We start from the raw sequence: 21,954 nt of genomic DNA on the forward strand, positions 1-21,954 counted from the left end.
TCACATAAAAATGAAAAACCTCCATATGGTGAAAAATACCACACAAAAGACTAAAATGATGGAGAAAAACATTTGCAACCCATGTAACAAAAAAGGGATATAAATCCATAACGTTGTATTTCCTTCCATCTAAGACACCATTGATTATAAGGAAAAAAAAGTGTTGTCAAATTATGTCAATTAAATGATTCACTTAGCTCATTAAATTTTATACTTATTGAAGAGTTCTTTTAGAGTAAATTAGGTTTAGATTTTTAAAAATCATATCATCCTTGAGCATCCATAAAAAATACATGTAACAAAATAAATTGGTTAAGGTTTTCCTAAAATGTTTTCACATTCAGTGACTTTCTCACTTTTTGACTCAGCATTAATGATGTCAGTGTTTTTTCAGCATTAATGATGTCAGTGTTTTTTCACACATTATTGTCCTCTGTCTCTCCAGAGCATTGGTGATGCAGCATTCTTTAAGAGAACCCATGAAAACACTAAGCCATTGGCTCCTAAACTAGCTTTGCTATCACGTAGAGAACCATCTACGTTTGACTCCTGATTAAGGAATGTTGCTAAACTTGTCTGTTTACAATGATGAATGCCTCTTCTCTATCCTAGCATAAAACTAAAGGTTTATTTTCTGGAGAGGATATGATTGAGGGTCTCTGGTCTGGAGAACACAAGGCAGAGTTAAGGGTAAGGTACATATTGAAACCAGAGAGATCTAGTGAAACCCAGAAAAACCATGACCCCTCCCCTCCTCTTTCCCCAGATCACTTGGGCTTTGCCTAAATCTTCACAGCAGAATATCCAACCCAGGAGACAGGCAAAGAGAATATCCAGGATGACAAGTGTACCCTGGTTGCAGAGGGCAAAAAGTCTTGATTGAAGCAGGGCAGATGGCTTTAGGAGACGTTCCTCCCTCTCTCCCTCCCTCCCTTTTTCTTTTTTAAAGATTTTATTCATTTGACAGAAAGAGAGAGACAGCACAAGCAGAGGGAGAAGCAGGCAGAGGGAGAGGGAGAAGCAGACTCCCCGCTGACCAAGGAGCCCGATGCAGGGCTCCATTTCAGGACCCTGGCATCATGACCTGAGCCTAAGGCAGATGCTTAACCAACTGAGCCACCCAGGTGCCCCGAGCAGGCAACTCTTGATCTTGGGGTTGTGATATCAAGCCCCACGTTGTGGGTAGAGTTTACTTAAAAATAAAATAAAATAAACAAATAAAATTATAATTTAGCTTGGTTCAGAGAGCCAAGCCAAAAGCCATGAAAAATTATTTGTAGGCCTTACATTGTAATCAAGAAACTGCCAGGATGTGCCCTGCTGAATTAAGGGCCAGCGAATCCTATATGCCTTCCATTTCCCCCTTTCTAAGGAGGCTGTCTACCAGTTAATGCTATGCCTGTTTCACCATTGTCTATTGATCGGGGGTTGGGGGGAAGTGCCTGTACTCAAAGAACTATACTCAAACAAACAAACACAAAAGCAAACTCAAAAAACAAACAGCTATACTCAAAAAATCGTATATACATGGACCTGCTTTTAGATGACAAGATTCTGGAATTTAGCCTGATTGCTTTTAAAGGGCTTTGGGAGGGATTAAGTCCATTCTGCATATGGGAAGATACGATTCAGTAGGAGACAGAGGGCAGAGAGTGGTAGCCAGGCTCCAAGATGAACCCCAGTGACCCTTCCTTCCTGGTACTGAGGCCCTTGTGTGGTGCCCTCCCACACGGCATAGGGCTTAATAACCTTAATGACCAAGTGGATGATACAGAAATGATGGCATGTGGGGGCTCCTGGCTGGCTCAGTCACTGGAGCATGTGACTCTTGATCTCAGGGCTGTGAGTTCAAGCCCCATATTGGGTGTAGAAATTAAATAAAATTAAAACTTAAAAAAAAAATGGTGTGTCACTTCCAAAGCCAGGTCATAAAAAACATCATAAGTTCTGCCTGGCTCCCTCTGGGATCACTCATTCCTTCTGTTGCTAGGACATGTGGAAACAGATACATGGCTAATGGTGATATTAACAGAGTCAATCTTCATATGGAGCTGTCTGATAATATAGGAAGATTTTTTTTTTTTTTAAGATTTTATTTATTTATTTGACGGAGAGAGACAGCAAAAGAGGGAACACAAGCAGGGGGAGCTGGGGAGGGAGAAGCAAACTTCCTGCTGAGCAGGGAGCCTGACGTGGGGCTCGATCCCAGGACCCTGGAATCATGACCTGAGCTGAAGGCAGATGCTTAATGACTGAGCCACCCAGGCGCCCCTGAGAATATACGAAGATTTTTAAAGCTATTTGTCTCAACCTGATTAGCGACATAAATATATTTATTCATATATACTCATTTTTTTCACATATACTCATTTTTTGAAAATATTTGTATGTTCAAAGCTGTATCTATAACTGTGAAGAAATGTCGACACTCAAGGTTCTGCGTGGGAAAATGACTAAGCAAACTGTGGTTTATTGACCTAAGAGAGCTCAGAGCAGCACGTCTTCTACTATATCCCGAGGAACACTGTGTTCCTTGAGATGTTAACAGGTATTACTAGAAAAACAGGTACTGAGGCCAAAACATTTGGTAAGCATTCCTTTACGATGTGACCTTTCTATTTCTCTCCAAACCTCAGGCACTATGATCTAAAATCCATCAGGTATCACTAGTACATAAATTGTAGAGGAAATCCATCCACTTTCACAGTATTGAAACCTAAGTCATTGTTATTTGTCATAAAATATATGCTACTCAAATAATTACTAATAATAGTGATTTCCAGTTAAACAAGACAGACTGACATACCAGTCTACTGTCACTCTCTCCCAAAATCTCACTAACAAGACAATTACAGGGACATTTTTAAAAGGCATAAACAAGAAAACAGGGAAGGGAAGAGAAGATAATGCGAACAACATTTTGGAAGCTGGCAAGCAAATGAACCAGCGGTGGCTGACTAGCAGCCAGGGAAAGCTGAGATTTCTGTCCCCAGTGGAGGTCCTGGAAGCCGACCAGGCACTTCTAAAAGAGGGAGAAACCGGAGGATTAGTTAAAAATCTGCAGGCGAAGTGGCGAGAGCCCGAGATGCTTCCTCACTCCCGGCAGCAGAGGGCGTGCCCCCTTTGTCCTAGAAGCCGCCTGCTCAGGAAAGGCTAAACCATTGAGGCTCTGGCCTCCGCCAAACTACGGGCGCTGGAGTAAACGAAACAGAAATCTCTGCCCTTCTAAAGCTTACATTCTACTGAGATCAATGGAAGATCCACAGTAAGGAATTCCAGAATGTTAAGAGACAAAGAGGAAATCCTTAAAGATTCAAGAGAGAACAAAACAGGATTAGGAATCAGATTGACATGGGACTTCACAGCAACACTGGAAGCTGGAAAACAGTAGAACAACGCCTTCAAAATTCCAAGCAAAAATGATTCCCCACCCTCAGATCCTATACCTGAGCAAACTAGCAATCAAATGTAAGGGCAGAATAATGACATTTATAGCTTCAAAATATTTTTTACCTTCCCTGTACTTTTTCTTAGGAAGCTCCTGGACAGTGTGATCTATCACATGAGCGAATAAACTAACAACAACAACAACAACAAAAGGCAGATGTGAAATCTAGGAAATCAGACGGAATACAGAATGAAGCAGAGATGTCAGTGCTGGCTGCTAACCAAGCCTGGAGAGCAATCAGGGCAGCAACAAGAAGGTGAGGTCTCCAAAAGGGACATTTCCAAGCAGATAATGAAAGGAAGAGACTACCTGACGGGTTTGAACATGTTAAGAAGGGATTCATTTTTATGGAAAAAATTTAGGGATAGATGAGTGATAGGCACACAGAATATTGACCAAATAGGTCTAACTTTTGTAAAGTATTCTCTACACCCGGTGTGGGGTTCAAACACAAGTTGCATGCTCTAGTGACTGAGCCAGACAAGTGCCCCCAAATAAGTGTAATTATTAACCAGAGGAAGAAAAAAATTAACTGTACATGAAATAAAATTTAATCCATGTATACAGTACATGGCTCAACTGTAAATAATATTTACCTATCAAAAGTAATACAAACACTGAAAACTAATCTGATTCAAAGGTATGTGTATAACCATATTGGGAGGAGTGAGGAAGGGATGGGGGAGAGAGGGAGCGAGAGAGAGAGAGTGTGTGTGTGTGTGTGTGTGTGTGTGTGTGTACAGAGGATGTATAAGCAGATTCAATTCTCAATTTCACATTAGGAAGGCAATTGATAATATCTAAATTCGGAAAATAAAATAAGTAAGAGCATAAGCAAGATACTTAGAAATATGGAGGGGGATTCCAGAAAAAAACAGCTTAAACATTGAAAAGTAGTTTCATTGGGGCAGTGGGGACGTTTAGGACAGGGAACTACTCTTTTCCTCATTATAAGTTCATATTAGACAGTTACTCGGCTTTTTTAAAAAAATTAGAAAATCTACATACAATGCAATGTACGGATATAAGTATATGCTTAGATGAGTTTTGACTATTTGATTTTTTAAAAACTATGTTCATATGTCACTTTGATAAAAATGAAATAAAATAAAATAGGGGCAGCTGGCATGTGACTCTTGATCTCAGGTTAGTGAGTTTGAGCCCCACGTTGGGTGTAGAGATTACTAAAAATAAACAAACAAACAAACTAAAAAAAAATAAATAAATGTCACGCTCCTCTGAAATATTTTTCATTTTTGGGAAATGAAAATGTGAAGTGATTAAGAAACCCTCTGGGGATGTCCTGGTGAGTTTCTGTAGGAGCCTCCCTGACCAGAAGAAGGCACCATTATTTCAACTGGCCGAGAAAGTTTATATTGAGAATTCCAGTACAGGCACTTTTCCCAGCTTGCGGCCTGCATATTTTTAAAATACCCTTACCTTCTTCCAATTTTGAATTAGAAATGAGCATCTGTCTCAGATGTTTGAGGAGGCCGGCCCAAGTAAACGTGCTGTATGCCAGTGAGTTCTCTGACATTTGAGGAATGTTACGAATACCCAGCATCTTGAACTCAGGATGGGGAACCAAATTCTCCATTAAGTCTCCTGTAAAGAAAAAAAAAAAAATCTGAACTAAACTTTTAAATTCCATAATGTTTCCATTGGCCCATATACAACTGTAGTTTGATGGTTTTGGGGGCCAAACATATTTTCTCCTCCAAAGCCAGAATTGCTTAAATTTAAAAACGTAAATAAAATTTCAGAGACAATGTCTATTTCAGATCACATATTTTGGCACCTATTTTAGCATGAGTGAGAAAAGACACTTTGCCAAAAAGGAAACAAGAATTTAGAAGCTAAGAAACTGGAAACATGAATGAAATATTTAGCTACACTCCAGGAAAATAAAGTAAGCATGAGAGCTACTATGCCTTTATCGTCATTCTATATTCACTAAATATTCCTTTAGAAATTTTCCTAGATTGGGGCACCTTTGGCTCAGGGCGTGATCCCAGAGTCATGGGATCGAGCCCCACATCAGGCTCATCCGCTGGGAGCCTGCTTCTTCCTCTCCTGCTCCCTCTGCCTGTGTTCCCTTTCTCACTGGCTGTCTCTCTGTCAAATAAATATATAAAATCTTAAAAAAAAAAAAAAAAAGAAAGAAATTTTCCTAGATCTCTTATTTTATCTAGTTAAATGATAATCAGAACCTTTTAAATTAAACTCCACTAGGAAAAAAGACAAGATCAGTGACTCCTGAAGACAGGAATATGTCTATCTTTAGAAACTTTTATTTGTAATGAAACAGGATTATGGAGAAAGGCTAATTTGTTTTGCATTCTGAGCTGTTTTATATATTTATAGAAAAAAACTAGAGGAGAAGGAAAAATATGTTACTTTAACAACATGAAATGTAAATTTTATAATAGTACAAACTCATATCCTATATCCTAAGGAAAAGAACAATTTTTGACATAAACATCTACAAAGTGCTGTACAGATTGATCTTATGGCTAATGGAGTTTCCTCTAAACGTAAGAGTCCTTTTCTGCAAAATACCTAGAGCTGAATTCTATTGCACAGCACAAATAAACAACAGTCAACAGACACAGCCTGAGCACTAACACATGAATTATTCATTGTCACAGTCTACTTTTCCCTCCAGCCTTCTTGTTCACCCACTTTCATTTTAACCAGTCTGGGACCTTGTTGAGACCCTATTATGCACTAAAGGTTTGTTCCCCCCTCAAAATCATACACTGAAATCCTAACCCCCAAGGTGCTAGTGTGGTAAGGGTGGAGCCCTCATGAATGGGATTAGTGCCCTTATAAAAGGGGCCCTACTGAGCTCTCTAGCTCTTCCTGCTGTGTGAGGACACGGTGAGAAGACGTCCATCTGAGAACCAGGACGCTGGCCCTTACCAGACACTACTACTGGTGCTTTGATCTTAGACTTTCCGGCCTCCAAAACCACGAGAAATGAATTTATGTTGTTTGTAAGTCACCTAGGATATAGCACTTTTGTTACAGCAGCCTAAATGGACTAAGACAAACAAATTCATGGACTTCCTGACTTCTCAGTCCATTAGTCTTCCCCCTTGCTTCACTTCTCTCCTTACCCAGCTACTTGCCCTTGTCTCTTCATCAGATCTTTCTAGTGAAAATCCAAGCTTGGATCAGTCCCACTCCTCACATTCTCTGTGCCTGTCAGAGCACAGCTGTAGCAAGTCACCCCATCTCACAGATGCGACCCCTCAGAATTGAGATGCCAAACACTGGTGCCCACTAACGCTGATGCTTTGTTGTAAAGGTGCCATCTCCTCAAACACCTGAGTGGAGCCATGTGGATATCTGAGGTCGTTTGGGGCAGAGACTCTGGAGCACAGCAGACATACCTGAGAAACGGCATGGAGGCCCATGTGGCTGGAAGACAGTGAGTAGCAGGATATAAGATCAAGAAAGCAGTGGGAAACCAGACAGAGCAAAGCCTTACAGGTGATTCCAAGGACTTTGGGTTTAACTCTGGGTGAGATGGGAAACCTCTTGAAGGTCCTGAGTAGGAAAGTAACAGGATCTAACAGGAATTAACCTTTTAGACAAGTAAAGCCAGAGTTCAGTCTGACTGCTATACTTAAGGAAAGGCTGTGGGCTGGCAAAGGTTGAAGTGGCAAGACCAGGTTAGCTGCCCTCCAGCCAACTCCCCACATGACATTTCCATTTCGATATGGCAAAGGCACTTCACACTCAACATGTCTAAGACCCACCTCTTTCCATGCCCTGTACTGTGCCCCACAAACCACATCCTTTTTCAGCATTCCCAGCTCTACTGAACAGCACTACAATCTACACTGTTATGCAAACCAGGGCCCCACGAATTCTGCCCTATACCACCCTTTCTGTCATTTTCCAGATCCAATCCATCACCCAGTCTTGTGCACTTTACCCCACCTCCAGTTGCTCTCAAATCCATCCTCGGTAGCTCCATTTGTTTAGTCCCCTTTAGCGAGGACCTATTATAGGGGAGGCGCTGTTCTGAGGATAGGGGGCATGGTGGTGAGCAAGGTAGACAGGGCCTTGCCTTCACAGAGCCTCACTGTAAGAAAGCTGGACCTAAGATTTTAGAACCCTTTTTTTTTTTTTTTTTGTAGGCTCCATGGAGCCCTGGGCCTAAGATTTTAAAATTGAGCAACTGAAGGACTGAGAAAGAAACAAGCTTCTGGGAGAAAGCTCTCTGTTTCAGACACATTATGTTTGGGATGTCCATGAAATGTATACATACAGATGTCATACAGGAAGGCTGCCGGATATAGAAATCTGGAGCTAAGGGAATTGGTTGGAGTTGGAGATAAACCGGCAGGCTGGAGAATACAAATGGCGTTTATCGCCATGGCAGTGGGCCAGTTATCAGGGAGAGGGTCCAAGACCAGCATTTAGAGCTTGGGAAAAGATAGAGGAGCCAAAAGAGGAGAAAAGAAGGGAATAAAAGGAGTGGTCATTGAGATAGAAGGAAAATCAGGAGCTGTCACAAAAGACAAAGAGAAGGTTTGGAAGACCAAAGGTCAGCCATGCCAAATTCTACTGACAGGTCGATGGAAATAAGGACAGCAAAATGTCCACTGAATTTGGTGATGTGGACATGCTTGTGGCTTATAAAAAGCAATTTCATAAAAGTGGTGGGGGAGAAACTAGAGCAGAGTGGGCTGAAAAGTAAAGAGATCAGGAGGACAGCAAGGGCAGACACCCTTGCGTTGTTCTAAAGAATAACAGAGAAATAGGTTCAATCACTAGAGGTGAGGTCAAAGGAGGGTATTTTCCGTGTGAGAGATGCCATAGAGTTGTTGTAATGGCAGTAATCCAGCAAAGAGGCATGGAGGATGAGAGATGAGTGAGGAATTAAGTCCCTGAGAAAGGAGAGGGAATGGAAGCCAAGCGAGAGACTGGCCTTTGATAGGAGCAGGACACTTCTTTCACTGTGACACAGGTGAAGTGCAAAGGTGAGCCCAGACGGCACAGTAAGGTTTGCAGACATAGTGGGGAAGTCGAGAAAGCTCCTGTGTGACTAACTGCCTTTACTTTCTCAGTGAGGTCCAATGAGGAATGACTACACAAGCCTGCAGACTCAACCTCCAATCAGCTATCCACAGGCAGTCCAGTGGATACTTACTTTTTCAAAAGTAAAAGTGATTATGTCACCAACCTGCTTAAAATTTTCCCCTTTTCTTTGGGTGATGAGGAAGGCCTCTAAATGGCTTACGAGGACCTGCAAGCCCTGCCCCTGTTCACCATGTTAGCCTCTGATTTCAGCCACCCCCTACACCATTCTCTGCACTCCAGTGCCACTGGATTTCTCTCTGTTTGATGTGCCAGGCTTCCTTCTGCTGCAAGGCCTTTGCACGTGCTGTTCCCTCTGCACATGCTACTCTCTATTCCCTCCCCTGGCTAAGTCATGTCCGAGTCCATATCCAGCTCTTGGCTCAAGTGTTATTTCCTCAGGGCAGCATTCTCTGCCCCTGCAGCCCAAGTCTGATTCCTTCGTGACATATTCTCTTGAAACTGTACTTCGTTCCTTCAGAGCACTTAACTCGGTTTTTAATTCTATATTCTTGGTGTAATTTATTTGTTTAATGTCTCTCCTTCCCATCTCACAGTGAACACAATGTCTCCTTTGGCTCCCATGGGATCCCTGACATTTAGCATAGCGACTGGCACATAGCAGGAAGTCAATAAATATTGGCTGAGGGAACAGATGTGCAATACGATAAGTACTATGACATGCACAGAAATTAATAAGATACATGTCTCCAAGGAAGCTGCAAACGAGTGGGAATACACAATATGCACATGACAGAATTCCCCTCTAAGGAAACACATGGCGTTAGTTACAGTGGTAGCATCTGGGAAAGGGGGAGAAGGACACTTACTTTTGACTGCATATTCTTTTGCACTCTTTGAATAGGTGTGTGTTTGTGTGTGACTTTTATTTTTTAAATTTTTATTTTTTAATTTTTTAAAAAAGATTTTATCCATTCATTAGGGAGAGAGAGCATATGCAAGAGAGCACAAGCAGGGAGATCATAAGCAGGGAGAGCAGCAGAGGGAGAGGGAGAAGCAGACTTCCCGCTGAGCAGGCAGCCCAATGTAGGGCTCGATCCCAGGACCCTGAGATCATGACCTGAACCGAAGGCAGATGCTCAACCGACTGAGCCACCAGGCACCCATTACTTTTAAAGGTAAGCAAACACAATTAAAGAAATAATAAAGGTAAAAAATATTAAATGACATAAAAGAGATAGAGAATGCCCTAAAGTTCAGAGAAAAGAGGGTTCTTTTAGGTAAAGGCCTCAGTAGGAAAGTTTTATAGAAAAATTATCACTTGACTTGGACACTGAAGGATGAGTTAAGGTTTCAATAGAGGGGATGAAGGGAAGGAGGAAGTGATTACTAAGGAGAAGGAACACTGAGCAAAGGGATCAGGGCTGGAAAGTAGCAGACTGAAGGAAGACAGTGGAGACAGGATGAAAAGTAGACGGGGATCCATGCAGAGGAGGCAGGAGGTAATGAAGCTAGAAAGTTAGAGTTCAGGGCATAACGTGGAGGCCAGGCTAAGGAATTCTGACAAATGTGGCCACAGGATGAACAGGAGAGTACTAAAATCTGTGCAGTGAGGAGGCTCTTCTGCAGTCAGTGTGCAAGATGGACTGCAGGGGAAGAGGCAGGCAGGAAGGAATGTAGGGTTAGGACCACCTTAAGATAGGAATGTCAGTTTGATGTAAGCTCTGTTTTTATGCCAGAGAGAGAGAGAGAGAAGGAATAGAAAGAGGCTAGTTTACTTTGTATTCAGAGAGAGTATGCAGTATTAGTTGAGAGATATTGATGTCAGACAGACATGGAAGGAGGAAAGAACACAGGCAGATGGCAGAGATGGCACTAACAGGTCTGAGTATACTGATGAGATACGAGGACAGTGGGAGAAATCCAGGTAATAGAAATTGAGGAATAGGGAGCTGGGGAGAGAGGGCAGGAAAAAAAAAGATGGATCCATTCAGAACAATCCAAATTTAAAGAATAAGGCGGCAATTAAGAAAACTGGGATAGGTGACTATTTGGGAAGGAGATTAGGACTGAGGAAGGTATAGATTGTGGAGATATTTGCATCTAGATGACTTGAATTAATAAGGCACCACTTGACAAGCTGAAAAAAGAATGATGGGCTTCTTTATGGGGTGATGAGATGATGGTTGTACAACTTTGTGAATATGCTAAAAATGGAATCGTACATTTTAAATGAGTGAATTATATGGTATGTGAATTATATACCAAAGTTGCTGTAAAAAAAGAAGAAGAAGAAGAAGAGAAAGAATCCTGAAGAATGGAGTCAATGGGTATCACCACTCTTCAGAAATTTAGTAAGTTCCCAAAACTTCAATAAGATAGTTGGAGAGGAACGCAGCTCTTGGGAAGGTTTTTGAGAAGAGGGAAACCTGAGTGTATCCTCGGACAGAGAGGAGGAGCCAGTGGCGAGTAACTGTGAGGCTTTCAGAACATAAGACTTTCCTACAAATTACATACAAGAGGACAAATACCTAATGGATTTCGTCTGTAGTGACATGAGCCTTCCACAGAATAAGTAGGCTGGAACACACTTCCCAACTGATGTGCAAGGACTTGGTTTATGTCGCTAAAGGAGATCTGCTTGATGTTCATCAGTTTCGCACAGATCTTATGAACAGCATCATTTTCATGAACAAGGAGGGCGTCTGAAGATCGGTACAAGTGAGAAAGAGTCAAAACGGAGTTGTAGTTCTGGACAATAACCTGGAGAGAAACAGGTCAGAAAAAAAGAAAGGCAAGATTAAAGAGAGGTTAAGAGGGTAGATTCTAAGGACATCCTGCCTGGGTTCAAATCCCGGCTCTGTCACTTTCTAGCTGTATGATCTTGGACAAGTTATGTAATCTCTCCAAGCCTCAGTCTTCTCGCTTGTACAGCAGGGATAATAACTATACCAGCTCCTAGAGTTGTAAGGATTAATGACAGAATGCAAGTGCAGCACTTAGAACAGTGTCCTGTATACAGTAAGGGCTCAAAAAACAGTGGTTATTACTATCTATTATTACACTTTCTTGCTACAGCATTTCCTACAGTCACTTAACTCATCTCCACTTTATTATTTCTCTTACAAGGCTGATCAACAGGAAATTGACCTATATAGAAATTTCCTCTCAATGTAAAGAAAGGAAAATTCTTTGAAGGCTGGCAATGGCTCGATGAACCCCAACATGAGGTCGAGGTCCCTTCTTTACATACTATAGCCGCAGGGATTAACCCAGGAATGGGATCCTGAGAGAATATGTACAACTGTCTCCTCTAGAATTTTTTTTTTTTTAAAGATTTTATTTATTTATTTGACAGAGAGAGAGACAGCCAGCGAGAGAGGGAACACAAGCAGGGGGAGTGGGAGAGGAAGAAGCAGGCTCATAGCAGAGGAGTGTGATGTGGGGCTCGATCCCAGAACGCTGGGATCACGCCCTGAGCCGAAGGCAGCTGCTTAACCTCTGTGCCACCCAGGCGCCCCTCCTCTGGAATTTTTTAAAACAAGGACACCTCATTTGTTTGGAAAAGCTTAAGCAAAGTTAAATGAATTGTTTACAAAAGTACTCTATTACATAATGAAGGACTCCTGATGTGGTAACTTGACATTTCCAAAGAAAGGGTGAGATCAATCTTTTACCTATATTTATCTCACTGCAAAGAATACAAAATACCTAGTTTTCTTTTTCTTTCTTTCCTTCTTTTTTTTTTTTAGCTTTATTTAAGTAATCTCTATACCTCACATGAGGCTCAGACTCACAACCCTGAGATCAAGAGTCATACTCTTTTCCAGCCAGCCAGGCGCCCCCCAAAATGTAAAATTTTTCAATTAACATGTTCATACCTCACCAGTTCCATAAGGCCATATAATCTGATTCATTTTCAAAGAGTTTGAGTACTGATCTTGTAAATTCTGTGTAACAAAGGCTCCTAGCCCTGATCCTGTGCCCCCAGCCATACTCATTATGATGAAAAAACCACTCAAGGAGTCACATTTCTCCACTTCCTTCTGGATTAGGTTCATTATAGCTTCTTCATGCCTGGGTCCATGAACAGAGTAACTATGCAACACAAAAGAAACAAATACAAACGCCTTTCAGTTTACTCAGAAAGAGGCAATGCAGAGAGGAACATATAGGACAGAGAAGGTTTTTTAAACCCATGGATGTGAACTAGCTCTCATGAAAGGTACAGATGCCCTGATAGATAAAATTGAAAATATACACGTTAAATATATCGAACAGGTGAATAGGACTGTTGGGAGAGTGAAGTTACTGGGTACAGAAAATTCTCTTCTATAGGCCATTCCTGTGGCTAAAGAAAAAACTTATTGGAGGAGGAGTTAAGATGGCGGAGGAGTAGGAGACACCGTTTTCAGCCGGTCCTCCGAGTCGAGCTGGATAGGTACCAGACCAGCCTAAACAACCACGGAACCAGCCTGAGACGCAGGAAGACGCATCTGGATCTCTACAAATGAACATCTCCAGCGCTGAGTATTGAGGTACGAAGCGGGGAGCCATGCTTTATTTTTGGAACTATCGGAAGATAAACGGAAGGGGAGGGGAGCCGCTGCGTTGGGGCACCGGAAGCGGCAGCCACCTGCAGGAGAGCGGAGACGGGCTCGAGGTCGGCACCCACAAAACAGCAGCTGAGACCGTGAGCCGGAGTGCGCGCGCCACCAGGCATCTCGCGAACACGGAATCCCGGTGCGCTCACTGGATCCAGACCGAGACCGGGAGCTCCGGAGCGTGCGGGCGGCTGGCGGCGGCGTTGAAAACACAGGACTGAGACGCGCCCGGCCCTGGAAGTGAGGCTGGGGCAGCCGGGTGTGGGGCGCACATCCCGGGACGCTGCAGGGTTGAGCAGCACCAACAGAAACAGAGTTAAAGTGGCCAGAACATTAGTAGAGAACGGGCCGCAATCCCTCTGTTCTGTGACAGAGGCTGAAATTTGGCCGCTGCTGCTCTGACTCTCAGAAGAGGCACAGCAAACCGCCAGGGAAAGCCGCCAGAGAACAAAAGCCTGGAAATACCGGCTCAGAGAGTGCCCATCCCCATCCTCCCTCGCAGGGGACACGGAGACTCTACCCAAACAGGGTTGCCTGAGTATTGGCGCGGCAGGCCCCTCCCCCAGAACACAGAAGGCAGGCTGAAAAATCAAGAAGCCCACAACCCGGGCGCCTGGGTGGCGCAGTCATTGAGCGCCTGCCTTCGGCTTAGGGCGTGATCCCGGCGTTCCGGAAAGGAGTCCCTCATCGGGCTCCTCCGCTGGGAGCCTGCTTCTTCCTCTCCCACTCCCCTGCTTCTGTTCCCTCTCTCGCTGGTTGGCTGCCACATAAATAAATAAATAAAATCTTTAAAGAAGAAGCCCACATCCCTAAGATCCCTATAAAACAAGGGGCACGGCCTGGGACCCAGTCAATAATTTGGGCTCTGGAAACCCCGCAACCTCTCTTCATCAGAATGACAAGAAGGAGAAGCCCCCCCCAGCAAAGAAAAGACAGTGATTCTGTGGCCTCTGCCACAGAAATAATGGATATGGATGTAACCAAATTATCAGAAATGGAATTCAGAGTAACGATGGTCAAAATGATGAGTAGAATTGAAAAAACTATTAACGAAAAGGTTACTGAGAATATAGAATCCCTAAGGACAGAAATGAGAGCGAATCTGACAGAAATTAAAAATTCTATGAGCCAAATGCAGGCAAAACTAGAGGCTCTGACGGCCAGGGTCGCAGAAGCAGAGGAACGGGTTAGTGAATTGGAGGATGGGTTAATAGAGGAAAAAATGAAAATAGAAGATGGTCTTAAAAAAATCCACGCCCACGAATGTAGGTTACGGGAGATTACTGACTCAATGAAACGATCCAATGTTAGAATCATCGGCATCCCCGAGGGGGTGGAGAAAAACAGAGGTCTAGAAGAGATATTTGAACAAATTGTAGCTGAAAACTTCCCTAATCTAGCAAGGGAAACAAACATTCGTGTCCAAGAGGCAGAGAGGACCCCTCCCAAGCTCAACCACGACAAACCTACGCCACGTCACGTCATAGTGCAATTCGCAAATATTAGATGCAAGGATACAGTATTGAAAGCGGCCAGGGCAAAGAAATTTCTCACGTACCAAGGCAAAAGCATCAGAATTACGTCAGACCTGTCTACACAGACCTGGAATGAGAGAAAGGGTTGGGGGAGCATATTTAAAGCTCTTTCAGAGAAAAACATGCAGCCAAGGATCCTTTATCCAGCAAGGCTGTCATTCAGAATTGATGGAGAAATAAAGACATTTCAGAATCGCCAGTCACTAACCAATTTTGTAACCACGAAACCAGCCCTACAGGAGATATTACGGGGGGTTCTATAAAAGTAAAAAGGCCCCAAGAGTGATACAGAACAGAAAGTCACAGCCAATACAAACAAAGACTTTACTGGCAACATGGCAACATTAAAATCATATCTCTCAGTAATCAGTCTTAATGTAAATGGTTTGAACCATCCCATAAAACGCCACAGGGTTGCAGATTGGATAAAAAGAAATGACCCATCCATTTGCTGTCTACAAGAGACTCATTTCGAACCCAAAGATGCATTCAGACTGAGAGTAAGGGGATGGAGTACCATCTTTCACGCAAATGGACCTCAAAAGAAAGCTGGGGTAGCAATTCTCATATCAGATAAATTGGATTTTAAACTACAGACTATAGTTAGAGATGCAGAAGGGCACTATATTATTCTTAAGGGAAGTATTCAACAAGTGGATATGACAATTATAAATATATATGCCCCCAACAGGGGAGCAGCAAGATACACAAGCCAACTCTTAACCAGAATAAAGAGACATATAAATAAAAATACATTAATAGTAGGGGACCTCAACACTCCACTCTCAGAAATAGACAGAACACCCTGGCAAAAACTAAGCAAAGAATCAAAGGCTTTGAATGCCATACTCGACGAGTTGGACCTCATAGATATATATAGAACACTACACCCCAGAACCAAAGAATACTCATTCTATTCTAATGCCCATGGAACATTCTCAAGAATAGACCATGTTCTGGGACACAAAACAGGTCTCAACCGATACCAAAAGATTGAAATTATCCCCTGCATATTCTCAGACCACAACGCTCTGAAATTGGAACTCAACCACAAGGAAAAATTTGGAAGAAACTCAAACACTTGGAGACTAAGAACCATCCTGCTCAGGAATGACTCGATAAACCAGGAAATCAAAAATCAAATTAAACAATTTATGGAGACCAATGAGAATGAAAATACAACAGTCCAAAACCTATGGGATACTGCAAAGGCAGTCCTAAGGGGGAAATACATAGCCATCCAAGCCTCACTCAAAAGAATAGAAAAATCTAAAATGCAGTTTTTATATTCTCACCTCAAGAAGCTGGAACAGCAACAGAGGGACAGGCCTAATCCACGCACGAGGAAGCAGTTGACCAAAATTAGAGCTGAAATCAATCAAGCAGAAACCAGAAGTACAGTAGAGCAGATCAACAGGACTAGAAGCTGGTTCTTTGAGAGAATCAATAAAATTGACAGACCACTGGCAAGACTTATCCAAAAGAAAAGAGAAAGGACCCAGATTATTAAAATTATGAATGAAAAAGGAGAGGTCACGACGAACACCATTGAAATTGGAAGGATTATTAGAAATTTTTATCAACAGCTATATGCCAATAAACTAAGCAATCTGGAAGAGATGGAATCCTTCCTGGAAACCTATAAACTACCAAGATTGAAACCGGAAGAAATTGATTCCTTAAACAGGCCAATTAATTATGAAGAAATTGAGTCAGTGATAAACAACCTTCCAAATAACAAAACTCCAGGCCCGGACGGTTTTCCTGGGGAATTCTACCAAACATTCAAAGAAGAAATAATACCTATTCTCCTAAAGCTATTTCAAAAAATAGAAACAGAAGGAAAGCTACCAAACTCATTCTATGAGGCCAATATTACCTTGATCCCCAAACCAGGCAAAGACCCCCTCAAAAAGGAGAATTACAGACCGATTTCCCTAATGAATATGGACGCCAAAATCCTCAACAAGATACTTGCTAATAGAATCCAACAGTACATTAAAAGGATTATCCATCACGATCAAGTGGGATTCATACCTGGGATGCAAGCGTGGTTCAATATTCGCAAATCAATCAGCGTGATACATCATATCAACAAGAAAAGACTCAGGAACCATATGATCCTCTCAATCGATGCCGAAAAAGCATTTGACAAAATACAGCATCCTTTCCTGATTAAAACCCTTCAGAGTGTAGGAATAGAAGGTACATTTCTCAATCTCATAAAAGCCATCTATGAAAAGCCTACTGCAAATATTATTCTCAATGGGGAAAAGCTGGAAGCCTTTCCCTTAAGATCAGGAACTCGACAAGGATGCCCACTCTCGCCACTATTATTCAACATAGTACTAGAAGTCCTTGCAACAGCAATCAGACGACAAAAAGGGATCAAAGGTATTCAAATTGGCAAAGAAGAAGTCAAAATGTCTCTCTTTGCAGATGACATGATACTCTATATGGAAAACCCAAAAGAAGCCACTCCCAAACTATTAGAAGTTATAGAGCAATTCAGTAACGTGGCGGGATACAAAATCAATGCTCAGAAATCAGTTGCATTTCTATACACGAATAACGAGACCGAAGAAAGAGAAATTAGGGAATCCATCCCATTTACAATAGCACCAAAAACCATACGTTACCTTGGAATTAACTTAACCAGAGACGTAAAGGACCTATATTCTAGAAACTATAAATCACTCTTGAAAGACATTGAGGAAGACATAAAAAGATGGAAAGATATTCCATGCTCATGGATTGGAAGAATTAACATAGTTAAAATGTCCATGCTACCCAGAGCAATCTACACTTTCAATGCTATCCCGATCAAAATACCGAGGACATTTTTCAAAGAACTGGAACAAATAGTCCTTAAATTTGTATGGAAACAGAAAAGGCCCCGAATCTCCAAGGAACTGTTGAAAAGGAAAAACAAAGCTGGGGGCATCACAATGCCGGATTTCGAGCTGTACTACAAAGCTGTGATCACAAAGACAGCATGGTACTGGCACAAAAACAGACACATAGACCAATGGAACAGAATAGAGAGCCCAGAAATGGACCCTCGGCTCTTTGGGCAACTAATATTTGATAAAGCAGGAAAAAACATCCGGTGGGAAAAAGACAGTCTCTTCAATAAATGGTGCTGGGAAAATTGGACAGCTACATGCAAAAGAATGAAACTTGACCACTCTCTCACACCATACACAAAAATAAACTCCAAATGGATGAAAGACCTCGATGTGAGACAGGAATCCATCAAAATTCTAGAGGAGAACATAGGCAGCAACCTCTACGACATCGGCCAAAGCAACCTTTTTCATGACACATCCCCAAAGGCAAGAGAAACAAAAGATAAAATGAATTTATGGGACTTCATCAAGATTAAAAGTTTCTGCACAGCCAAGGAAACAGTCAGAAAAACTAAGAGGCAGCCCACGGAATGGGAGAATATATTTGCAAATGACACTACAGATAAAGGACTGGTATCCAAGATCTACAAAGAACTTCTCAAACTCAATACACGAGAAACAAATAAACAAATCAAAAAATGGGCAGAAGATATGAACAGACACTTTTCCAATGAAGACATACAAATGGCTAACAGACACATGAAAAAATGTTCAAAATCATTAGCCATCAAGGAAATTCAAATCAAAACCACACTGAGATACCACCTTACGCCAGTTAGAATGGCAAAAATAGACAAGGCAAGAAACAACAATTGTTGGAGAGGATGTGGAGAAAGGGGATCCCTCCTACATTGTTGGTGGGAATGCAAGTTGGTACAGCCACTCTGGAAAACAGTGTGGAGGTCCCTTAAAAAGTTAAAAATTGAGCTACCCTATGATCCAGCCATTGCACTACTGGGTATTTACCCCAAAGATACAGACGTAGTGAAGAGAAGGGCCATATGCACCCCAATGTTCATAGCAGCAATGTCCACAATAGCTAAATTGTGGAAGGAGCCGAGATGCCCTTCAACAGATGACTGGATTAAGAACTTGTGGTCCATATATACAATGGAATATTACTCAGCTATCAGAAAGAACGAGTTCTCAACATTTGCTACAACATGGACAGCACTGGAGGAGATAATGCTAAGTGAAATAAGTCAAGCAGAGAAAGACAACTATCATATGATTTCTCTCATCTATGGAACATAAGAACTAGGATGATCGGTAGGGGAAGAAAGGGATAAAGAAAGGGGGGGTAATCAGAAGGGGGAATGAAACATGAGAGACTATGGACTATGAGAAACAAACTGAGGACTTCAGAGGGGAGAGGGGTGGGGGAATGGGATAGACCGGTGATGGGTAGTAAGGAGGGCACGTATTGCATGGTGCACTGGGTGTTATACACAACTAATGAATCATCGAGCCTTACATCGGAAACCGGGGATGTACTGTATGGTGACTAACATAATATAATAAAAAATCATTTAAAAAAAAAAGAAAAAACTTATTAAGTTACCAGGTAGTTCTGCAAGTTTATGTGCAAAATAATATTCAATATTTATAACAATACCCCTAAAGCAGTAGTTCTCAAACTTTGCTGCACATTACAATCCCTGAGGGAAGCTTTAAAAAATCCCAACATCCGGGATTCATCCTAAACCAATTAAATCAGAATTTCTGGAAGTAAGACCCACGCATAGGAATTTTCCAAAGAACCCCAGGACATACTACTGCCTTGTTGTGTTCCCTATTAGCTGGAATACCTGCTAGATAAAGATATTGTTTTGATAATAAGTTAGCTGGTGGAATGACAGTGAAGAAGTGGAAAGTCCTGCAGCCAGAGATCCTTGGTTTTATCATTACCTGGACCTGAAGCACAGACATACATGAGATAGAATGAAGAGTTTCTTCTGGGTGAAGTCACATTCTAAATTTTAAAATAGCAATTTCAAGATTATGTGCTTGGGATATCAACTATGCAGTTGTAACTGTGCTGTCCAGGTAGCTGTGTTTAAACCGAAAATCATGAGGAATTACTCTTACCCATATGCCCAGTTGTTCCCAGAACCTTGTTTTTGACAGAAGCACGAATGCTGTCCATATTTCCATCGGCCAGACTGGGCAGCCTTGGACAGTGTCTGACTGGTAACTTTGGGTTCCATATCAACAAGTACGGCCCGGGCAATTGGAACTAGAGAGAGGAAAAAGACCAAAAGAAAAATATTTCATATGCCTTATTTGGGTTATTTCGGAGCACACATTTCTAGGTCAAAAAAAAAAAAAAAATCCAAAGGTTAAGTCTAGAAAGATCTGTCATAGTGCTTAGAAATTCAGGTGGGCAGCAGCAGGTATATGCAGATGGTTTATAATGCCTAGCATTCCACTAAGTAGAATGAATCAGTGTGCGCTAAAGTGATCACTGGGTCAGGGGCGCCGGGTGGCTCAGTCGTTAAGCGTCTGCCTTCGGCTCTGGTCATGATCCCAGGGTCCTGGGATCGAGCCCTGCATTGGGCTCCCTGCTCAGTGGGAAGCCTGCTTCTCCCTCTCCCACTCCCCCTGCTTGTGTCCCCTCTCTCGCTGTGTCTCTCTCTGTCAAATAAATAAAATCTTTAAAATAAAAATGATAACTGGGTCAGGTCTACAGTCATCTGTTGAGAGCTTACAGTGTGCCATGTACTGTGCTGGGAACACAGAGATGAAGACAACATCAATGTAGCCCTAGAAGGGCTAGTGGAAGAGATAAAGCTAGATCACAGTATGATGTGATATGACCCACAATGAATCCACATTAACAGAGTAGCACATTCAAATGTATAAAACACCATGGGCACAACAAACAGCTCAGGGTTGTTGAAGCAGAAGATAGAGGGGGGGGTGTGTGGAGGAAGTGATGAATGGGGATGCAAAGCAGGCAGGGCTCAGATCTTGGAAGTCCTGGTATGCAGTGCTGAAAAGCTGAAAAATTTATCTTTAAGATAATGTGAAACTACTGGAAAATGTTCAAGCAAGTGAGGAATTGTCAGATGACTTTTTATTTTATTTTTAATTAATTAATTTTTAAGATTTTATTTATTTATTTGTCAGAGAGTGAGCAAGAACACAAGCAGGGAGAAATAGCAGGCAGAGCAGGCAGAGGGAGAAGGAGGCTCCCCGCTGAGCAAGGAGCCTGATGCAGGACTCGATCCCAGGACCCCAGGATCATGACCTGAACCAAAGGCAAACGCTTAATGACTGAGTCACCCAGGCATCCCTTTAATTAATAAATTAATTAATTAAATTTTATTTTTTTAAAAGATTTTATTTATTTATTTGACAGAGAGAGACAGCCAGCGAGAGAGGGAACACAGCAGGGGGAGTGGGAGAGGAAGAAGCAGGCTCCCAGCGGAGGAGCCCGATGTAGGACTCGATCCCGGAAAGCCAGGATCACGCCCTGAGCCGAAGGCAGACGCTTAACGACTGCACTACCCAGGCGCCCCCCTTTAATTTATTTTTAAATTAAATCTCTATACCCAACTGGGCTTGAAATCACAACCCTGAGATCAAGAGTCACATGCTCTACGGACTCAGCCAGCCAGGTGCCCCATCAGATGACTTTTTAAATACAACAGTGTAGAAGATAGGTATGATAGACACAAGAGTCAAGGCAGGGAAACCAGAAGGAATGTCTTGAAACAAACATTCAGAGAGGACAAGAGCCAGAAATAAGCCAATGGCAGTGAAGATGTAAAGAGAAGAAGCGATATGTAGGAGGTAAATTAAGCAGATCATTATGTTTGATGGTATGTGGGCAGTTAAGAACCCAAGTTCTAAAGGAAAAATAATGAATGCCCTAGGGTATGGAGATGTTGAGTTTGAGGTACAGGATGCAGGTGGAGATGTCCACTAATCAGTCTGCAGCTTGGAAGAGAGGTTAGGCTGCCGACTTGAGAGTTGCTAGTGTCAAAAAATTAGCAAATTACAAGAGTAACTGAAATTGCCGGGGGAGAACTATACCAGTGAGGACAGAGGAGAGAGAGCCTGAGATGCAACCACTGGAGAAGAAAAGTTCAGAGACTAAGGAGGAGTTTCAAGGAGGGAGTTTTATATCTAATTTATAAAATTCAGGAGAGAAGTTAAGTGAATTGAGAAAACAGAAACAGTCACTGGATCTAGTAATTAGGAGATTACTAGGAACTTTTTTTTTTTTTTTTTTTAAGAGAGGGAGGTGGGGAAAGGCAGAGGGAGAGGGAGAATCTTAAGCAGGCTCCACACCCAGCATGGAGCCTGATGCGGGGTTTGATCTCACAACCCTGAGATCATGACCTGAGCTGAAATCAAGAGTTGGATGCTTAACAGACTGAGCCACCCAGGTGCCCCACTAG

The 21,954-nt window shown here is 42.2% G+C and overlaps 1 protein-coding gene across 5 annotated transcripts in view; it reads right to left on the minus strand.

Moving 5' to 3' along the window:
* Nucleotides 1-21,954, minus strand: part of TUBD1 (tubulin delta 1) — a 36,868-nt gene that overhangs the window by 12,772 nt on the left and 2,142 nt on the right. For 4 of the 5 annotated variants that reach the window (XM_040640918.1, XM_008695465.2, XM_008695464.2 and 1 more), the window contains 4 exons: nt 19,637-19,784; nt 12,382-12,598; nt 11,032-11,263; nt 4,889-5,053 (listed from right to left, as the gene is read on the minus strand). In XM_040640918.1, the coding sequence (XP_040496852.1) occupies nt 4,889-5,053; nt 11,032-11,263; nt 12,382-12,598; nt 19,637-19,784 (762 nt within the window). The remainder of the gene's footprint in view (nt 1-4,888; nt 5,054-11,031; nt 11,264-12,381; nt 12,599-19,636; nt 19,785-21,954) is intronic. The other variant, XM_040640919.1, reaches the window with a different exon arrangement.

Source organism: Ursus maritimus, unplaced genomic scaffold (assembly GCF_017311325.1).
Source record: "Ursus maritimus isolate PB19 unplaced genomic scaffold, ASM1731132v1 scaffold_24, whole genome shotgun sequence".
Lineage (NCBI taxonomy): Eukaryota > Metazoa > Chordata > Mammalia > Carnivora > Ursidae > Ursus > Ursus maritimus.